The sequence below is a fragment of the Taeniopygia guttata genome, chromosome 21 (genome assembly GCF_048771995.1).
Source record: "Taeniopygia guttata chromosome 21, bTaeGut7.mat, whole genome shotgun sequence".
Classification (NCBI taxonomy): Eukaryota; Metazoa; Chordata; class Aves; order Passeriformes; family Estrildidae; genus Taeniopygia; species Taeniopygia guttata.
In genome coordinates, this window is record NC_133046.1 from 2171957 (window position 1) to 2193026 (window position 21070).

The 21070-nt window shown below is 38.8% G+C and overlaps 1 protein-coding gene across 3 annotated transcripts in view; it reads left to right on the plus strand.

Moving 5' to 3' along the window:
- PRKCZ (protein kinase C zeta) overlaps positions 1-21070 on the plus strand; it is a 41392-nt gene that overhangs the window by 14699 nt on the left and 5623 nt on the right. For all 3 annotated transcript variants that reach the window (XM_030289614.4, XM_072917255.1, XM_030289615.4), the window contains 12 exons: positions 4963-5048; positions 7813-7944; positions 9027-9108; positions 9302-9354; positions 11339-11527; positions 13943-14040; positions 16961-17047; positions 17695-17830; positions 18296-18383; positions 19057-19176; positions 19668-19747; positions 20294-20383. In XM_030289614.4, the coding sequence (XP_030145474.4) occupies positions 4963-5048; positions 7813-7944; positions 9027-9108; positions 9302-9354; positions 11339-11527; positions 13943-14040; positions 16961-17047; positions 17695-17830; positions 18296-18383; positions 19057-19176; positions 19668-19747; positions 20294-20383 (1241 nt within the window). The remainder of the gene's footprint in view (positions 1-4962; positions 5049-7812; positions 7945-9026; positions 9109-9301; positions 9355-11338; positions 11528-13942; positions 14041-16960; positions 17048-17694; positions 17831-18295; positions 18384-19056; positions 19177-19667; positions 19748-20293; positions 20384-21070) is intronic.

Below are 21070 nucleotides of genomic sequence, written 5' to 3' on the forward strand. Positions count from 1 at the left end.
CATTAAATTCACTTTTCATTGTAGTAAATCTTTTAAATGAAAGTGATTTTTATTTTGGGAGAATTAATGATGCAATCATCAAAAGAAGCCTTTGGACTTACTATTAACCATGCAATGCAAGTTTGGTTTTGGGGTTCATGTGACCACTGACTTTGTAACCGGAGAAGTCAACTGCGCATCATGAAAGGCTATGAATTGAAAATTGCTTAGAGGGCCCAGTTAGAGAAGGGAAAATATGAACCTTTTTTTCTTTCCTAAACAAAAATGTTAATCGCCTTCAGAAGCATGAACTCGCCACCAGTTGTCTTCTGGCCCTTTTCATAACATTCTTTCAAAACAGAGCAGCATTTTATCCTGTGTCTGGGACAGCCTTGCAAACAGCAGAAGTGCCAGCACAAGAGGCTGAGGAGGAAAGGACATCAGCAGCTTGTGGTCACTGGTGTGCCCAGAGATGCTCAGAACGAGGACATGGTCACTGCTGGGGCAGCAGCCGCTGACTGCACTTAGTGATGATTTCTTGAGGATATTTTGGTACATTGGTATATTTTGTTATTTTCAAGTACACCTGATAAATTGCAGATAAAATCACAGACTTGTGAGTCAGAGGCTTGCTCCAAATGAGCTGTTAGTGCTGTTGTGTTTCTGGCATTGTCGTTGGAGGTGTGACTTTGTCACCTTGCAGTGCCACAGAGCCATTTTAGCAGCAGGATTTGAAGGTGAACATCCAAGAGCTCAGGCGTGAAGGGAGCACTGGAGGTGTGTGCAGTGCAGGTGAGACTCAGCTGCTCCTTCTAAGGCAGTGGGGAAGGATGTTCACCCAGCTGTGCTGCAATAAATGCTGCTGCTCTGTGGGACATTTCTTCCCTTGTTGGTTCTCTGCTGGTCCTACACTTCCTTGGTCATTGTTGCTGTCTTAACTGTGCTTTTTCTTCACAGACTTTGTAGTTAATTTTAGTGTCTGTTGGAAAAGAAAAGGATGGGGAGATGGTTTCCCAAGTGCTAATCAGCCTTAAATTAAATTTTAAAAAGCTATCTTCTGGCCATTTAATATTTTGCAATAATTGCAAGGGGTCAAAGCACTTAATACCTCCATATTGTTAAGGATACTCTTTTCATTTTCCAAGTTCAATTGTATGTAGCAGCTTATTCATAATAAGAAGGGCCAGTTAACATCTAATGCATGTCTTAAAATTGCTTTCTGAAGCATGTAAATTGTTTCAATGTAACTGTTTGTAGGAAATTAAATAACAGATGTCAAGCAATGTGCTATCAAACAACTTTGGAATTTAGTGTCCCAAAAAATGTGTTCTACCTTTATATGTAATTTCTTTATCAAGTCCAGTCTATCTGAAATGCTGGTATCAATTTCCCTCTTGTAATTCATGAGTTGGTTTTGAAAGAATGCTCACTTGTGTGCTCAGCACAACATTAAAAGAACAAAACAAAAACTGGGCATTCTGGTAGTGTCCAGCTGGCAGGCTGGGTAATTGGCCTGTAAACAAGTTGTATTAATCTCTGAGAAGTGATTTGCAGCAATAGCAAATTACCTCTGTGCTCAGGATAGGAGGAGATTTCATTAGGGCTGGATCACATAAAAGCTGCCTTTGGAATTGCATTTGGAAATCCAAATGAAGAGGGAATAATTTTTGTGGCCATCTTACTGCCCTTCATTGGTGTAAACCAACTGTATGGTCATTTGGAAAGGAATTGTGCCTCCTATTTTCCCCTGCTTTTCCAAGTTACATTTTCAGCTCAAAGTTCTCATCTGCAAACCTCGTTATGGTATTGGGGAGTGTCTTCTGTAGAGAACTTCATTTGGAATTAACACTGAACAGTAGGCATTGCTTCTCAATTTGTATCCACAGTTAAATTTTGTGTGTTCATGTTTTCCCTTAGAACTTTTTTCTAAACTGTTTTTAAAAGATGAGGAAAGAAGCCCTAACCCAGTCCTAGAAAATGTCATTGGAAAGCCAATATCAAATCTATTTGCAGGGTTTCCTGTGCATCACTGTCAGTGATGTAGTTGCACAGTTTGACAACAGAGGGAAGAATTGCACAGCAGCAACAGTCAGTTGTTTCCCACTGCTTTTTAGGTAGAGGCAGCTGGTTAATTTTGAGTACTTTTATTTCCCTTGTACTCTTACTTTGAAAAAGCCTGTGGTTTTTTTCTTTTAATTTTCCACTCTTGGAAGTAGATAAAGTTCTGTACCTTCATTGCATTTCAAATATATATTTGTGTTCCCCAATTAAAAATGGTTATTCCTGCTAAGAGCTTAAAATATATTTGATTTTTTTCTCTAAACCTTTTCAGATACAAAATGAGGATTAGAGAGATTTTTTTTTCTTAGGCAATATCTTGTGTTTAATATTAATCATCAGAAAAGATCACTTTGTTTAATTAGGAGTATATAATCTCCATCAGCCTGCAAGCAACCAACTAAAACTCCTTAATGAGTTAACTGATGTGTGCTGTGAAATAAATTAAAAAATAGCCCTTTTCAATAAGCTCAGTAATTAAATAGTCAGACTTTTGTGGTGGTATTCCTCCTTCTAAGTATCTGGGATCAATCCTGTAAGAACTTGGTTTAGTTCTTGGTTACCAGGAATTACAGAATCCATTCCTTGTTTTATTTTGAAGTGTTCTAGGAACATGTACCTGAAAATCTTCTTTGGGTTCATTTTGCCATGTGAAGGGATGAGATGCAAAGTTAGATGAGAGCTTTGTTCACACAGCACTGACAATAAATTGTTTCTTAATTCAAGCCTGGCACTATCCTTGGGGGAGTTTTTGGGAAGGATGTTCCCTTTCATAAGGTTCCTGCCTGCTCAATTTTCCAGGGGGTGAGGTCTCTGGCAGCACAACTGTGTGGTGCATCAGCCACTTGTCCCAGTTTTGGATCCTCAGTGAACAGGAGTGTTTTATTCTCTCATAGAAATTTAATCCTAATGTGTAGTAATAATAGAATATGTGCTATAAAGGTGTGTCTTGCAGGGATGGCTGTTTTCTCATTTTTTACCTTGGCCCCTTTTGGAGTCAGGGAATAAGAAATAGGGATTGATTTGCCTCAGCCCCTGCACTGAACTGTGTCAGTCCTAGGGATAAATTGTAGGGGTTCCCACTTTTTAAAGCTGGTCTATATTAAGCTCAGTTTTTGTTAGACTGTTGCCTCACAAGTACATGATATAAAACCCTGCCTTTGATTTAATATTTATCATTAATTAGGGAGGTGACTTGCTCTTCTATTTACAGACTTCATCAGTGCAAGCTGCTCGTTAACTTATCATTCACTTAATATTCCTCATGTCAGTGATAAGCTAATGTTCAGATCACAGATGTATTACGTTGCCTCCATATGGTGCTTTGTCTAATGAATTAATTAACTATTTTGGAAAAAAAAAATCCTTGTGGAGATTTTTTCCTTTTGGTGAAAAGTCACCCTAGAAATAATGGAAGTGTTTTCCATTGGTGTTTGTGGTTGAGCATATTAGTTAAAAACTTTGCAGTTATTTTGCTAGGTTCTAATTTAAATTTTCTTTGCACTTGAGAAAAGTTTGCTTTAAAGTTGACATTTGGCAGGTTTTGAAGAGCTGTGTGAGTCAAATGACCATATCCAGTCTACATCTCTGTATCTTTGCCACTTTGGGTGTGCAGCCTAGCTGCTTTGAGAAGCTTGTTGGTTTTTCTTTTTCCAAATTGCTAACAATTAGTTTAATAGTGCAGTATCTGTTTCAAATGCTTGCACGGTAAACATTTGCTCATGCAAATAGAGTAGGTATGAATGTTTGGGGATTTGGCACTGTAGATATGTGGAATCACAGAAACTTCAATGCTTCCTTTGGAATGACAAAAATAGAGGATCTAAAATCAGACACAGTATTGCAGCCAGTGTTCACACATTGCGTGTCAGTAGCCTGTGAGTTTTGGCTTGCTCAATATAATGTTAAAATAATTTCTTGACAAAGAAACTTTTTACTACTTTATCATTTGACACAGAAAATATATCTGTGGTTTTTTATTAAAAAAAAGACTTCATCTTTGAAGTGTGAATGTTTGAAACTTGAAAGTAACATTAAAGATGAAAATCTAAGATGCTTTTGCATTAGTTCCTGAGGATTATAAATGTACAGTCTGCTTCATTCTGACAAAGTATCAATTATAAATCAAGTCTGTCAGAGTCTTCATACCTCCGCGTACCCCACAGTACCCACCTGTACCAGCTGTGGGAAGCTGCTGACCCTGGTGGTGTCACCCTTACAGATGTGAGCAGCTCTAAAAGGGACCCCTGTGCCACAACACTTAATATTAAATATCAAACTCTCTAATTAGCCTTTCACACAGAAGCTGCTCATTTGCATGTAAACAGCCACAACAAAAGTAACTTGGAGTAGATGCTTGGGTTTGGCTTAAACAGATTAAATGATTTCTTGTTATGTTTAGAATATATTAAAAATTGTGGACCTGCACTTGACCTGCCCGAACAAAAGAAAAATTTACTGTCAAGGTAAAAATGAAGTCAAAGAATATAACTCTGCAGACTTGTAGCATGTTGAATGTTGCATGTGTGAGGTGTTATCAGCACCAAACACGTCTCACGCTATCAGCACCGGCCATCCTTTGTGCGTGTCCGTGCAAGGTGCCGGGTGAGAGCAGCAGCGCCATTTCCCCAGGAGCTGCTCCTTTAACAGCTCTGTCCCTCTCACCTGAGCCGAGCAGGCAGGAGCTGTAACGGGATTATGATCATGTGAGGGAAAAGAGACAGGGCTGGAGGGAAGGGAGAGGCAGCGCTGAAAGCACATCCTGCCCCAGCCGCCTTAAAAAAATCCAAATCCCCAGGGATTGTGGCTGTGCGTTGATATTTAGGAAAGCAAGATTGTTCTGAGTCACAACTTGCTTACCCTGCTGTGTGTGGTGCTGCTGGGCTGCCATGCTGCTGCTTTACACCTTTCTGGTTTCTTCCCTAGAATCCATCTACCGCCGGGGAGCCCGAAGATGGAGGAAGCTGTACCGAGTGAATGGGCATTTGTTTCAAGCCAAACGTTTTAACAGAGTGAGTACTGTTGCATGAAACGTTGGGGTTTGCTCATGTTCTGTGCTCATTGTTCGCCTCAGTCTGTGCTTTTTCTGTGTTGGAGTGTTGGAAAGAAAGGAAAAGCAGGATGCTTGTTGATGTGACATTTCGGGCTTTGCGGTGTTATTCGAGTCGTAATGAGCATGCAAAACTTGGCGGTGTTTGAATTTGAGTTAATACAGGATTGGTGGAAATTGTTTATTTTTAAAGTCTAAAATACTGTGTCTGTGACTGTTTGAGCTGATACATCATTGGAGCAGCTTCTCCTCTCTCCACTCCTGTGATTTTGGTTGCTTGTTAGCAAAATCTTTTACCTTCAGAACACTTTGCCATCTGTAAAAGTTACAGCTGGTGATGTGAGCTTTAACTGTTTAGTATCTGGGGTACTACACAATCTAAGAATTTTAAAAATATTTTTTTATTGAGCTAAAATGCAACTGCATTTGGAGAACATGATTTCATCCACATAAGCAAGTGAATGTGGCTTTAAGGCTGAGACACCTCCTTCACTTATCCCATTATGCCTAAGTATTGCAGCATATATATAAATGTACTTAGGGGAACTCCACACAAAACTGAATGCACTCAGAAGAGTTAACTCTTTCATTCAGCAGGGACTTTTCTTCTAAAATTTGAAATAAGAGTTTTTTCTAAAATTTCTCACCCCAAAAATGTGCTGAAAGAAGGAAAAGCCCCTTAAATCTCAGCATTTTATCACTAAATATGTTAAAAATATTATATATATGAATTATCACATGAATTTGTATAACGTACTACAGGAATAAAATATTTTATAGTATGAAAGTATATTTTTTGTTTATTTGCTATATAATAACAACATATTTCTTTGAAACACTACAAATGCATGCAGCCACATTAATAATCCATAATGCTACAGATAATGTTTTATTTGCAATGAGGGAAACAGTGAATATACACAGACATTTTGATACCTCATTAGGATACCCAGACTAGGATGTCACAATCCTAAACAAGACTGCTTTTATACCTGCATACAAATGACATCATACAGAGCCAGACCACAAATCACATCCAACTGAAGTTAGTAAGCAGCTTGACATACACTGTGAAATGTGACATTAAAATGGATAAATTAATGAGACATTATGGTCATGTCTGTATTACTGAATTCAATATCAAATTTTAGTGTTGATGGAATTTTTAAGGCTGGAGTATTGCCTTAAGAATTCATTCCTGTTTCAAAGTAATCTTTAGCAACGTTTTCAGGTCATACAGATAAATGAACACATGCAAAAATTTAAACTTTAATCTTGTTGAACATAACATAAAGGTCAACTCTCTGATATGGCTTAGACTGCATGTGAGAGGTATGAAAGGGTTACCTGAATTTCTGATGGAATTTGGGACCTGCCCCTACTTCCAGGGCCTGACAGGTTTTATTTAGTCTTAATACTACTGCTGCAAAACCTATAAAAGGATACTGAAGGAAGTCTGGTGGGCCAGGAATTTTGGAAGAGGTGGCAATAGATGTCCCAGGCTTCCTCTCATCAGGCAGTTTTTGGGTTGCTTTTCTTTCCTCTGGGCAGTGCAGTTTGGATTTCTCCTGATCGAGGAGGACTGGCTGCACAGATGAGGGGGATGGAATTAAGTATTGTTTTCTACAGCTACCAAAATACAACAAGAGCAATATAAAATTGCTTATTTGGAGAAATGCTCCATTCTTTGGTCATTAGTTTTTGACTGTTCTAGCAGTAATAGCAGGGACTTTCAGGAGCTGAGGAGTTTTGGGCAGGAGTGTGTGTGACTCACGCAGCATCTGGTGAGCATCTGGTGACCGCAGTGTGACGGGCAGTGCTTGGAGGAGCAGGCTGGCACTGGGGCTTTGGAACAGCTTTGGGAGGTCTGTCTGAGCTGGGCTGGGAGCAGCAGGGCTCCTGTGCAGCTGCAGGGTGATGGGCAATGCCTCAGCCTGCTACAGGCATGACTGGAGAGCATTGGCAGCCAGGGGCTGACGAGTGAGCTTTATATTGGCAGTGTGAGGAGGGATCACTGGGCCTGGGTGACTCCTTGGTGTGCAAGGATCTCAGATTGTTGTTTGACCATGGCAACATACACTGGAACCATGATTTCAAAACCTCTCCTGTTAAAATCAGCAGCAGGATGTCTGGCTTCTTCATTTGCCCTCATTTTGATTTAATTCACATGCTCTTTTCTTACATATGTAAAAACACCATAGGTTTCTGATGCTCAGTGCAACACAGAGGCTTGATATCAGACATGATTAATGGGTTTTAATTATGCAACTGTTCCGCCATTGTTAAAATGTATAGGTGTAGATGTAGAACACTTTTTATACATTGTCTGCTTAACATTTTGTGCCACTGTTCTCCAACACAGTCAGTTTGGGTGCTTCTTATACATAACTGTGTAGTACAAACTTCTGGCAGTTTTGTTTGGGTGACCTCTGTCAAAACCTGAGATTCTAAATAGACTTGTTCTCTAAAAATGATTTGCTAATGTCACACTGTAATGTGTTCCATATGCTTGAGGTATTTGTTTTCCTAACATTCATTTAAAAAGAACTGCATTAACTGAATTCTGGGTGTGAAGTGTAACCTTCGGCTATTATTGTAATTCTGGACAGTCTAAAATTATTCCTGAACATCTGTTAGGTGACTGGGATGGGCTCTTGCTGCTAGAGAACTGCTCACTTCCAGCAGGGGTTGATCCTGGCATTGATGATGTGCATTGTGGCTTGCAGAGAGCGTACTGTGGCCAGTGCAGTGAAAGGATATGGGGGCTCGCAAGGCAAGGCTACAAGTGTATCAACTGCAAGCTGCTGGTCCATAAACGTTGTCACATCCTTGTCCCACTGACCTGCAAAAGGCATATGGTGAGTGTGTGCTCTGGCCAGGGCTGAGGGGTGCTGCTCTGGCCTGTGCTGCTGTTGGTAGATGTGTCCTGAGTAATGAAATGTGGGCATGGCTGTGGATTTGTAACACCTGGGAGTATTTGGATTTCAGTTTTTGTGGAGGACAAGCCTTTGGATTGTGAGCAGAAAGAAAGCTTGTGATGTGACTTCAGTGTGCTCAAGCTTGAATTTGACTTCTCCATTAGACACTGACAACCTCAGAAGTTATTCATTTTAGCCTCTGTGAATGTTTTAAGAACTGATATAATTTCTGCACTGCTCTTTTCAGAAAGGCTTATTGCTTTCCTGTTCCTGCCACCTCAGTTTCTCCAGTACTGTTTCTCTTCCTCTCCATGGCCCTCAGTCCATTGCCAATGCTAGTGTCTTTCCTAGGCTTTAAACATCAAAATATTTACACATCTGTGTATCTGAATTTTAGCCTTTTCCTGTATTCATCCCCAGTATTTCACTGGTGCTTGTGTCATGGTTTTTGTGACTTAAAACTTAAACCAGTATTTTTCTTTGCTGGTATTGTATGTGACTTGCCTTGACATTACCAATTCTTGCCAATTACTTTCTTCATGCTGCTGTACTTTCTGGAATAGTCTTACTTGTCTGGGGAATGAGCCCAGGGTCCAAAGGCAATATAAAATATCTGTTATTGTGATCTTCACTAATTTATGCATAATGAGCAACAATTCATGTTTTTATTAAGCAGGAAAGGAATATGCCAGTGCTCTAAATGGAGTGTGTAACATCATGCTGAAGTGTTTACTTGGTTGTAGTTCCATGTGAAACACTCAGAGATCTTTAAGTAAAATAAAATGTTGAGCTTTGCTGTAAAATAGAAGACAGCCAAGCATCTATTGTAGCTGCAGAGAATGTCTGATGTAGCATTGAGGTTTTGGTAGGCTGCTTTTACCATGCATTACAAAATGTTAATATTTGGACGTGTAGTCTCCAGAATCCAGTTTTAATTGTGGAAGAGGTGAGGATGTCATGGAGTTTCAGGCTGGGGCTGCACACCCAGTGGGGTTTGTTTGTGTGACCTGTGTGTTTGGCAGGATTCGGTCATGCCTTCCCAGGAACCTCGCTTAGATGACAAAAACGATGAGGCTGATCTCCCTTCAGAAGACACTGATGGAAGTGAGTGCTTTGTTACTTTAGAACCCCTCATTTTTTCCTCTTCCTGTTTACAAAAGTGGAAAAATATGGTCAACTGTCTAGTGATATTTAAAGCAAACTGGCCATAAGCTACTTAATATCTTTCTGTTTATTGATTTTTAAAACTGTTTCAATGAAGGCCTTTATAACCACACTATTTTGGTTTCTTTTCCAGTTCCCTACATTCCTTCAAACCGGAAACATGACACCATTAAAGATGACTCTGAGGTATGTTCTTAAAATATTTTTACAATTTGTATTTATGTACTCCAAATCACAGAACGAACTAGGTTGGAAAAGACCTTTGAGATCATCAAGTCCAGCCTAATCATTCAACTTTTTATAAAATAGTTGAATATTTGTTCTGGGCTTTCTGCTGCTCATTTCAAAAGTCTGGGGTTTTTTTCTGAATGTTGATACTTTTTTTAAAGCATTTCTATTGGACTTTTTTCAGATTTCTTTTCTGTTATGCTGTTGTCTTTCCACTCACGATCCAAGATACCTTTGTTTTCTCACTTCCATTTGTTGAAATAACAGTGATTTAGCAGAGGGTTTGACTTTTATGGTCCTTATAACAAATGCTGGCTTTGCCATTGCCTTGTCTGCTGTCCCTAATGGATGCTCACCCTTTGTCACCCTCAGGCTATTGCTGTGGAACTTGGTTCAGTCTGGTAATCCATTAACTACCCAGCTCTCTGAGAGGGTTCATATAAATAATACTGAATACAGCTCTTGTGGAAACACAAGTAAAATAACATATGCTTAAACTCTTTTTACAGGTCTTTTGTAGAAGATCTGACTCAATCTCTGCACATCAACAATGTTATTCCTTAGAGCAGTCTGAAAACTCTGAATATGCTTCAATTCTAAAGGGCTTAAAGACATTTCTTTTAAGAATGCTTCTGGCATGTTTAAAATAAATAAGATGCACTCTGCAGAACGCTGGTAGTTGCTCTGACGTTCCCCTCTGAGCAAAGCTGCACCTTTCTCCTTTGCCTCTACTACAATGCTTGTCACTACCATTCCTTTCACACTTGAGTAGCTCCTGCTCCTGGGTGACTGCCTTATTTTCAGTCATGTAGCTACAGATTTTTATTCAGATTCAGAAATGGAAGGGTAAAAGTTAAAAACACATCAAATTTTAACCACTGGCTTTGGCTGTTGTCAGTGCTCATGTTTGTGTTGAAATTTGGTAGGTGCTGTTTGCTCAACTGTCCTGAATTACACTGCTCTGATTGTCCCACCTTGCCTTTGAGCTGTACTGAAATGATTTAAGGTATCCTACAGAAAGGAGTTGGTGTTCTGGGAGCTTTGTCTAGAATCTTTAAGCTTAGAGCAATCTCTTCTAATAGCAGTCAATCCTAGATCAAGATTCTTTATATAAACACTTTCCACAGTTCTGTAGAATGCTGATCTGTCTGCAAGTACAGTAGTGTGAGGTCAGATAAAAATAGGCCACAGAAGTGTGTCAAAGCCTTGGGTATATTGGTAAAACCTGAAAGTCCAAGTACCTGCTGCATTCAGCTCGTTCAGCTGCTCCATCTTCAGTCATATGTTTTCACATCTAATTCCAGCAAACAGCCAAGATGAAAAAAATTCTCTTTTTTAAATAATGAATTTCAAAATAACCTTCTTCATAGTGGAATATTTCCTGCAAATTCTCAGACTTGAGAAACTGAGATCCATTTCTTTGTATACCCTGGGACCTGTTAGAAATCCTAATTTTCATTAAAATTATAGTGAGCTGAACACAGACAGTTGTTGCCTAAACTGAAACCAAGACAAGTACAAGCATTAGTGATTCCTTATTCATCTTATTTTTAGATAGCCTTTATTAATTTGTGCTGTATCTGTCAGAGTCTGAAAAATGCTCCTCACTTTGTACAAAGGATATAATGTACATGGCTTGAGGTTCAGGAATTTGGATAAACCTCATTTCTCAAGGCACTGCCTTCTGCTTTCTAGCAGGGAATATGAAAATTTTTAGTTGGATGAACTACTGCCTTGAAAAAACCAGCAACTTTTAGTTAGAGCAAACCCAATGGAAACCAAACATTTCTAAAACAAATGTGTTCCAATCAGCATCCAGCCCTGGGTGCCAGTGCCAAGCAAGGTCAGCAAATTCTGTCCAGTGCTTAAAGATCTCTCTGCTTTAATAGTTACTTACTATGGAAATGTCTTCAGTTTCTAGCATCTGTTTCTTTTTATACAGGATCTCAAACCAGTCATTGATGGAATGGATGGAATTAAGATTTCTCAGGGGCTTGGACTCCAGGACTTTGATTTAATCCGAGTTATCGGCCGTGGAAGTTATGCCAAAGTTCTTTTAGTTCGGTTAAAAAAGAATGATCAGATTTATGCCATGAAAGTAGTGAAAAAAGAACTGGTCCATGATGATGAGGTAAAAGTCTGTGTTAATTGCATTCTTTTAGTATAAAAACTTACTATGCTTTAACAAAAACCATTCAACTAAGCAAGAAGCTCATGATTCAGACAACTTCTCTGGCAGAAAAGTTTTTCTGACTTTTGAGCTCATTTGTCATCAGCTCTGCATGAAGCACCAGGATGAAATCTGACAGAAATGTCCCTTATTTTAATAACAACTAACAATTACTAATAGTCTTGCTAGAAATCATGTATTAAACATTCCAACCTGGATGTGCTAATCTGTGATGAGATAAATGGGGTGGAATTTGTGCACTTAATTTTGAAAGAAAGCAAATGTGTTTTCCCAGGCAAAAGCATTGTCTGTGTGTCAGAAAAGGAGCTGAAACTTTGTTCTTAACTCATGCTGGCAGAGCCTATGTGCAAAGTGAATCAATATTCTGAAATATTTCTTCCATGAGTTCAAAAATTATGCTACTGCCATTTGAGATCCCTGTGTTTTTGTCTGACACAGAAATCTGCTGCATTTCTCCATTATTTTCAAAGTCCTTTAGATTTTTTTTTTATATAAGATCTCAGATGCATGAGTTTGGGAGGAAAATTGAAAATTAAAAAGGGAAAGGTTTTGGTGGGTTTTTTTTCATCCTTTTCCTATAATACCCTTTTTTAAAAGTAGGATGTTTGTGCAAAAAACATCAAAACACTATTTTAAGTGCTCTTTGTGTTAGTAGTTTCAATCAGTTGCTCTGTCATCTCTGTCATTATCCCAGAGGCTGGGCTTAGTTCTCCTAAAATCCTTTGGCTCTCTCATTTATTTGATGTTTCCTTTTTATGAACCAAGATGAGGCTGTTGTGTGGTTTATTTACCGTTTTCCTTTTTAACATGTGTTTTTCTAAGAAGGTGGGAGCCAAAGCCAAGTCCTGTTTAATGAGTTGTGCAGCTGTTTGAGAAGCAGAGGTAGATGAGAAGGCTTTCTGGAATTGTGGCTCTCATAATTACATAGAAGATAGAGCTAATTGGTTTTTCTTTTCTCTAAGATAGGGTGTATAATGAAATTCTGGGAATTGGTAGGAAATTCACTGAATTCTGTGAGTGCATGAGATATTGCAAGTAATGGAAATTTCACCTTAGAAGTGTTCCACAAAGAAAGAAAATCAATTACTTAGCAAGTAGCAGCGTGTTTAAATTAGCTGTGCTTTCTCAGGGTATGGCTGCTGGAGAGAAGTGAGATGGAGGGAAATCAAATACCTGGGCTTCTGTTCATTTTTGTTAAGCTTAGTTTAGTTAAGTGGAGCACTGGTATAATCCTAATGCCAAGTGCACTAATGAAGAGTTAATTTAAAGACTATTAAAGAGAAACTCATTTAGTTAAACCAAGAAGAAGTGGGCATAGCTAGTGCTTTATTCAAAATTGGATTTTTGGCTCTGGATTTTGGTCTGGGCTCAGGTTTACCCCTCCAAGGTGATGTGTCTTCACAAGGGTCCACACTCAAAACCATTTATTTAATTGGATGGTGACAGTTCTTGTTTCCTCTGAGACTTCAGTGTCAGCATCCTTCCCTGACAGGAAAGTCTCATTTCAGTCTCTCTATTTATTGTCTCCAGATTGGTTGGGAAGCTGGGAGTATCTGTGGTAAATGGAGAATTTTTAGAACAGTTATAATTCTGGTATATTGGCAGGGTCCTGAGTGTTTGCAGGGTGGCACATGATCAGTGCATTGCATGAAGGGTGAATATCTGCTGCTAAACCCAGCTGTCTGTGATGTTAAAATTGTGTGTGGTTATATGAAATAAAGCTTAAATGCTTTGTTAGCACAGCTCTGAGTTTTGCAGCACTGTGCCAGTATCATGTAAACTGTGGTAGGTTTTTATGATGTGGTTTTGCACTGGGTATTCAGGACTTCTCCCTGTTGAAGGATTAAAGGTATCTGTGATGCTTTTAATTATTTTGGCTGGACCAACTAAGCAGCTTTTTGTAGTTTCAATGAGTTAAATTTCAATTTCAGATGAGGAGATGAAGTTCAGTTCACTTGAACCTTTTAAAAGCTGGAGATTCACGTTGCTTGTGTTACTGGCATGAGCTGCTTCAGCAGCTTTGGGATCATTTATCTAAGAACTGAATTTATTTCCATGCAGCAGCATGAGCAGTTTATCAAATATTACAGATGTATTTTATTAACAATGGTTTACATCTTGTGCAGGCCTTCCTTAAATGGTTAAATAACTTCTGAATATATAATTGAATGACAATGTTTTATAATTTTCTCCAGATTTTAAGGGGTCCTTGCCTTTCTGAAGAGCAATGTAACAATGCCAGTGTGTGCAAGGCAGGACTGTGATGTTCACAGGTGTTTTTCACAGGTGTTTTTCTGGGAATACCCACAGTGCTTATCCAGCAGGAGTTCTGATTGTTCAATTACTCTGTTTCAGGATATTGATTGGGTACAGACAGAGAAACATGTGTTTGAACAGGCATCCAGTAACCCATTCCTAGTTGGTTTACATTCATGCTTTCAAACAACAAGTCGGTAAGAAAGATCTGAAATTTTTTTTTTTTTTTTTTCCCTTAAGAAGATTGATCATTGTGTTAAACTGCTTCCCCTAAAGCAAATGTAACCACTGCCATGACACAGACAGGAATTTTTGGAAGGAAGCATCAGCATTGTCAGGGATTCAGTGGTGCAGCAAAGTCAGTTCTAGGGAGTAGCTCAGGCAGGGGTGTGGAGAACAGTGTGATGTTCTGGGGCAGAGCTGAAGGGAGAGGAGGAGCAGTCCTGCCTTCCTGAGCACAGCCCTGTGGAATGGGGAACACAGAGCTTCCCAACATTTACAGCAGCTTCTGCTGAGCAGGCCAGATCAGTTCTCAGCAGTTCACTGTTCCTAAAGAGCCTGAGAGCTGGGTTGTCCAGTAATAACCTTTTAATAATAATATAAACCCCTACCTGCATCGTGGTATTGTTACCTAGGAGGCTTAAAAGCCTTTAGCACATATCAAAGCAGTGTGTGATTTTGAGAAAGTGCTTATTTAACTCTTAACTTAGAAATACTAATTCTTTGTCCCTGTGTGCACAATCCAAACTGGATTATTTGCTGCTTATTTTGCAATTGGAATATGAAGAAAACAGGAACTTTCATGTCCCTGCCTGAGTGTGTTACTGGGGAATTGGGATGTGGTTTGAGGTATTTTTTGTTTTCACAGGCACCTGGTTGCTGTTACACTTTTATAATGCCTCATGCCATATATGTCATAATCAGAAAATTGTCATTCTATCCAACCTGCTTGCAGTGTAGAGTGCAAAGTCTTAAGGATAAATGACTGGAAAATCCATGAAAACTTGAGGAATAATCACCTGTTTGTTGCAATGTGTATTGTCAAGTTTTAAAATACAAAGCCATGCACTGTACCTTTTCTTCAGTCCCCAAAATTTCACCTCCCTAATGGTTAGAGCCAGAGGAAATCTTCCTAGCAGGGAGAGCAGAGATGAAGGAGGTAAAGGAGCTGTATCATTGTTCTGAAGGTACACGGACCAAGGAGTGTTTGGAAGCAGGGAGAAGGAAATCAAGAATGATCTCCAGAGGTTACTGAGTGAGGATTTGACCAAAACAAACTTGTCAGAAAAATTAAATAAACCTTTAGACAACTAAGAAACTGTTGGGAAAGGCTCGTAAGTTAAACCAACATTCCCAAACACCTTCTCACCAAGCACAAAGTAGAATTGTACACATGATACAAAAATTCAAGTGGTCAGGCAGGGTGAAGTATTGAGAAGGATGGTTCTTGTAACTGCTGAAACCCAGAAAAAGGCTGAGTCAGCAGCAGGATCCTGTGCATTCCTCTTTGGCAGCTCCACTGACAGAGCTGAGGAGCAGAAATAGGAAAAAAAACCCATGCTCAGCATCATCAAAGCTTTCTGTATTCCTGGTGTATCTTTATGAGTCCTGCTTTTCCAGCCCAGCTGCTTCATGCAGTGAAACTCTAGTTTTTTGTTGGTAACTTCAGCCATTTGCCATGGATATAACCATAATGTCATGAATTCACAATTTGATGATAGCTGTAATATTACAAAATCATAATTATGACCTCATTTACATCGAGCAGGAAAAGCACAAAACTGATTCCAAGTGAATAAATTCATCAATATCAGATTGTGTTAAGTGGCCCAAAGAAAATGAGTTGTAATAGAACAGGTTGTGACAAGGGTACTAATGGGGGGGAAGTAGCAAAAAATGTTCTTCCTCTTGAATATAGTTTTAAATAAGTTTTTAACACAAATGTGTACCTAAATGTGAGGCTAATTGATGCTGAATGTAGCTGTTCATTGTTTCAGATACTGATGAGATGCTTGTTTCATTATTGTAATAAAATATATACCCTGGACTTGCCCAGAATTGCCAAGGATGGCAACAAGCTGAAACCTCCATCCTGTGGAACTGGTGGTGTTTCAGTAAATCCTTATAAACCCAGCAAGGCCTGCCACTTGTGAGACATGACTTGACAAGGAACTTGAAATTGCAAGTTCTGAATGGTGATCAAACATTGGGGGTTCTAAATAGGATAGGAAAGCTGGAAGCAAAAAACCTCAGGAGTGCTGTAATAAAATACTCATGGCATTGTTATGTATTTTGTTTGCTGCTTATTTAATTTCAGTTTAGCATTTATCTTCTTCTGGGGAGGCCACTCAGAGTCCTGCCAGCTGGATCTTGTCCAAGCGATTTTCCTGGTTTAAGTTTTAACACTTTTTAAGTGTTTCAAATTAAGAATCCTTTTCCAAAGAACAATAAAATCACCAGCTAGAGTGATCTGAGAGACTGGAGCATGTGTTCTTCAAATGGAATGTTTTCCAGTGTGTGGATGTGTGGAAAGGAGCTTTCAGCTCATGGAACATGAGGTGTACAAGGAAATGCTGCTCCCTGGGACAGCCCAACCTTCCCCAGCAGCTCCGTTCCTGTCCTGAGCTCTCTCTGACCTTGGAAGCATTGCCTGGATCATATTTTCCCAAGGATGAAAGCTCTCCTGCAGGCTGTAACAGAAATCCTTCTATCTGCCCAATTCCACCTGGATCTCTGTCCCCTACTGACTTTTCCCTAGAGTGGAGCAGCCTGGTTCAAACATTCTCCAGAGGAAAAAATGAGCCCAGAGCTTCCATCTGGTGCCTGTGTTGTGTACAGTGTCATACTTACTTAATTCATATAATTATATATGAATATAATTATTCATTATAATAAATTAATACAGATAAAGGTGGCAGCATTTAAATAAAGGGAAAGTTCCTACATAATATACATCAAATAAATGCTCTTTTTTTCCCTCTCAGGTAGCTTTGTAGCTATAAGAAATCTAGTAGTTTGAATCAAGAGTGAAACTGAAAATGGCTCAGATAGGAAGAATAGCAACAGCTTTTCTGGAGAATTTCCTTGGAGTGCATTAATTGTGTTCTGTCATTTCAGATTGTTCCTTGTCATAGAGTATGTGAATGGGGGAGACCTCATGTTCCATATGCAACGGCAGAGGAAACTTCCTGAGGAACATGCAAGGTATTTCCTGACACAGGGCACCTGTTTGCTTCTCTTCTGCTGATTTATGGACTTGGATTCTTAGGTTTAGAATGCCCTGCCTGGGAAGAAATGTAAATTTTATTTTTTGAAGGATATTCATATTTTTAGAGAGCAAGCAGTTCATCAGCAGTAGCAGTTATTCCAATTTACTCCTTTTTATTGCTTCATATTTAGGTGATGCCTCTTTGATCTGTTGATGGTACATGTAATATTCTACCTAATTTGCTCTGATGTTGAAATAATACAGTGTTGGTGGGAGAAGATTGAAAATCCAGTTTGCATGGTCCTGCACTACACAAACTTTCAATGTCACTCTGAATAAGAGGACAATAAAGATCTTCCATCTTGCTATTTGGAATTTTCAGAAAAAAAAAAATCCATGGAATAAAGAATAAATATTTTCCTAATTAGTAGAATGAAAAAAAAAAACCACCCTATCTCATTTTTATTTTGGGAGTGGTCTTATAAGAGGTCAGTGTCCTTATCAGTAAATGTAGCTTGGGTTTTTTATGCTATTGATACATAAAGGTGGGCTGTAAAATGATGTTTTAAGAACAGATATTTAAATTGCTTCAACTTTCGTACCACCTTAATGCTAATATGAACTTTCTCCTTCTTAATTTCAGGTTTTATGCTGCTGAAATTTGTATTGCTCTAAACTTCCTACATGAAAGAGGCATCATCTACAGAGATTTAAAACTGGACAATGTTCTCTTAGATGCAGAGGGTCATATCAAATTAACAGATTATGGCATGTGCAAGGTAGGATTTTCCTGACCTTCCTTCTGTCACTCCTAGAGAACACTAAGAAAATTCATCTTTATATTAACACTGGTGTTACTGAGCCCAGAATTTGGTTGTGGAATTGGAAGTTTATTCTGAAAAAACTCAACTGTTGACTAGAACCACATTTGGAACTGAATTGTAATAGAATTTTTTTTTCCCTGACATCTATTTGAAAAGGACTTCCAAATTGTTTAACTGATTTTTAAATGTATCTGTAATTAATAAGCAAAATATTGTTACATACATGATGTAACTCATTTCTAATGAACTTTACTGAAGAGAAGCTGTGGAGTCCTAAGCCATGTTGAGCACTATGAGTATTTATTTTGTGAAAGGAAGCTCTTTAAACTCCCTGAGTAACTTGGGGTTTTAAGTCTAATTAAAGGAAATACCCAGAAAAGGAGGTTAGGTTTTAATTTATGAAATGATTTCTGCATGTAGGAAGGTTTGGGCCCAGGTGACACTACAAGCACTTTCTGTGGGACACCAAATTACATTGCACCAGAGATCCTCAGAGGAGAAGAATATGGTAAGTCATGACTAAACAATTATTCTTACAATAAATATAGCTATAGCTTGGTTCAAATACAAATAATTTTTTGACTTACACATTTCTATGTTCATATATAATAAAACTTGAGTACTTGTTTAGAGTTTAATCTTTTTCCTGAAAGAAAGGGTTTTTTTCTCTTCTAATCACTTATTTCAGCTTCTTTTAAATCATACTTGGCCTGAAAAATATTTATTAAATGATACTGTAGGAAAACACTTAAACTGCAGCTTTGCTGCCTGCAGACACCTCTGAGTTCCTCTACATTTGTCACCCCAGTTGAGAAAACTCAGACTCACCCAGTGCTGGTGTAAATCATGTCAGGGATTTCAGTATGTCCTGAGGTGACTTTATGATGCTCATCTCCCCATTTGCCTGTTTAGCCCAGAAATTTAATGGGCATTTTATGTCTGTTTAGCCCAAAAATCAGTTTTTTTCCACTTTTCTCCAGGGAAATATTTTCCTGACCTGGTTGAGGGAGGGGTCGCTTGAATCTGCTTTCTAGAGGAACCCCTTCAGAGGTTCTCTCCCAATTTTGCCCTAAACCAGGACACCAAAAATGCCCTAAAAGCAGGCTATCAATCTTTATTTGTGTGTGAGAGAAGACCAAATCCCAAGAGTGCTGCCTGAGAAAGCTCTTTGCCCCTTGCAGGGTTCAGTGTGGACTGGTGGGCACTGGGGGTGCTGATGTTCGAGATGATGGCGGGGAGGTCCCCGTTCGACATCATCACTGACAATCCAGACATGAACACTGAAGATTACCTCTTCCAAGGTACAGCCTTTGGGCTTTGGGTGGTTTTGGGGGGATACAATCCAAACAAATGAGCAGTTTGCATAGCAGAGCTGGGTTTCCTTTCCCAGTGTTACCCCACAATGCTGCCAACTCCATACCAGGCAAAACTTCCCTAAAGCAGTTCCTGCAGTTCTGTAACAGAATCTGTCATGTTCTTCTTCAAGGGCCTGATATAAAATCAATTTTTGTTTAAAATCACACTTTTCCATATACTGAGGACTGAAAGATTTATTTTCTGTTTACAACAAATAATGAAAGGTGATGAAGATAACATGTCCCTGAGGAAATCTTGCCATATCAATAGGACAATGCCTTGAGTTCCTATAGCTCCTTTTGTTTGCATTATTTAAAAAAAAATACTTTATCTTCCGTTTTCTAACTGGTACCATACTGAAATAAGTGTTTGCATTGAATTCATGGTCAATGTCACAAACCAAAACCCAATATTGCTGTTTTTAAACCTGTCACAGTAATTCTGGAGAAGCCAATCCGGATTCCAAGGTTTCTTTCTGTCAAGGCTTCCCATGTGTTAAAAGGATTTTTAAACAAGGTAAGTAACATTCTCTTATTTTTAGCAACTGAAAGCTGGAAGTCAGAGCTTCCTGTGAAAGTGATGCAGTTAAGAAGTTAATCTGCTTGCTATTAAGAAAATCTATGAAACCTTAGTATCCTCTATGTTAAAAATCCCACTTAGAGTCAAAATTACTGAGGGAATACCACAGCATAGGCATTTGATGTTCAACTAGGTGAAGGCTTTTAAAAAATAACTGTAGCTTTGTTTATAAACTCTTTTCTGTAATACTTACAACTCATTTAATTAAGCTGATTGAAATCTGAAGAACCGTTATCATGAATGGAAAAAAGAAGGATATTAATTATTTTAAGACGTTGTAGAAGATAATTTAAAAATTAAGTTTCAAACAGATTTTACTTACAAAAAAAAAACAAATTAAGCATCCCTTGCTAGCCATTGTGTGTTTATCCCAGCAGAGTTTGCACAGTCATGGAAATGTTGGAGTCATCTCTGTGGGCTTTTGGCAAACGTGGGCTGTAAGTGGCTTGGAGTGTGTAATTCCAGTGTCTGTGTTTTCCACAGGATCCCAAAGAAAGGCTTGGCTGTCAGCCCCAGACAGGATTTGCTGATATCAAGTCTCACACGTTTTTCCGCAGCATAGACTGGGATCTGGTAAAAATCACTCCTTGTGTTTCTGGTTGTTCAAAAGTAGCAATTCATGAATTTATTAGTTGTGTGCTTATGAACAATCCTGCTGCAAACAAGGAAAATGAATTCTGGAAATGTTATAGTGGTCCTAATACATCAAAACCCAGCTGAATTTACCAATTCTGTGACTCCTAAAATCAGTAGGACGATTCAGGTCGGTGTCAGGGTTTAGTGACCTGAGGAGGAGTGAGCAGGATCAGTCCCTTTTGTCAGGGATGTGGCAGGAGAGCAGTGGGGTTATTTATAAAGGGAATCTGATTACAGTTTGCATATTTTCTTTAGTAATGCTGAGGTTGAGGGAGGGTTTTGGTTCATGTTGAAGAACTTGGATTTCAGTGAGTTTTCAAGCAAATATTGTATCAAATTTGGGTTTTTAAATCTTCTGCTACTTGGTAATTGTGTTACCTTATGTCTTCAGTGCAGAACCATCCCGGAAATGCCATTATAACAGTTATTGACACTGTTTTTAAATCTCCTGCTACTTGGTAATTGTGTTACCTTCTGTTTCCAGTGCAGAAACCATCCCAGAAATGCCATAATAACATTTATTGACATTTCAGCAGTAAAGCTGTAAAGTCTGGAGCACTTCCCTGTCAGCATTACATTTTTAATAGGTAGTTAAGAATTGAAAAGTGTGTCTGTAGTATTTCC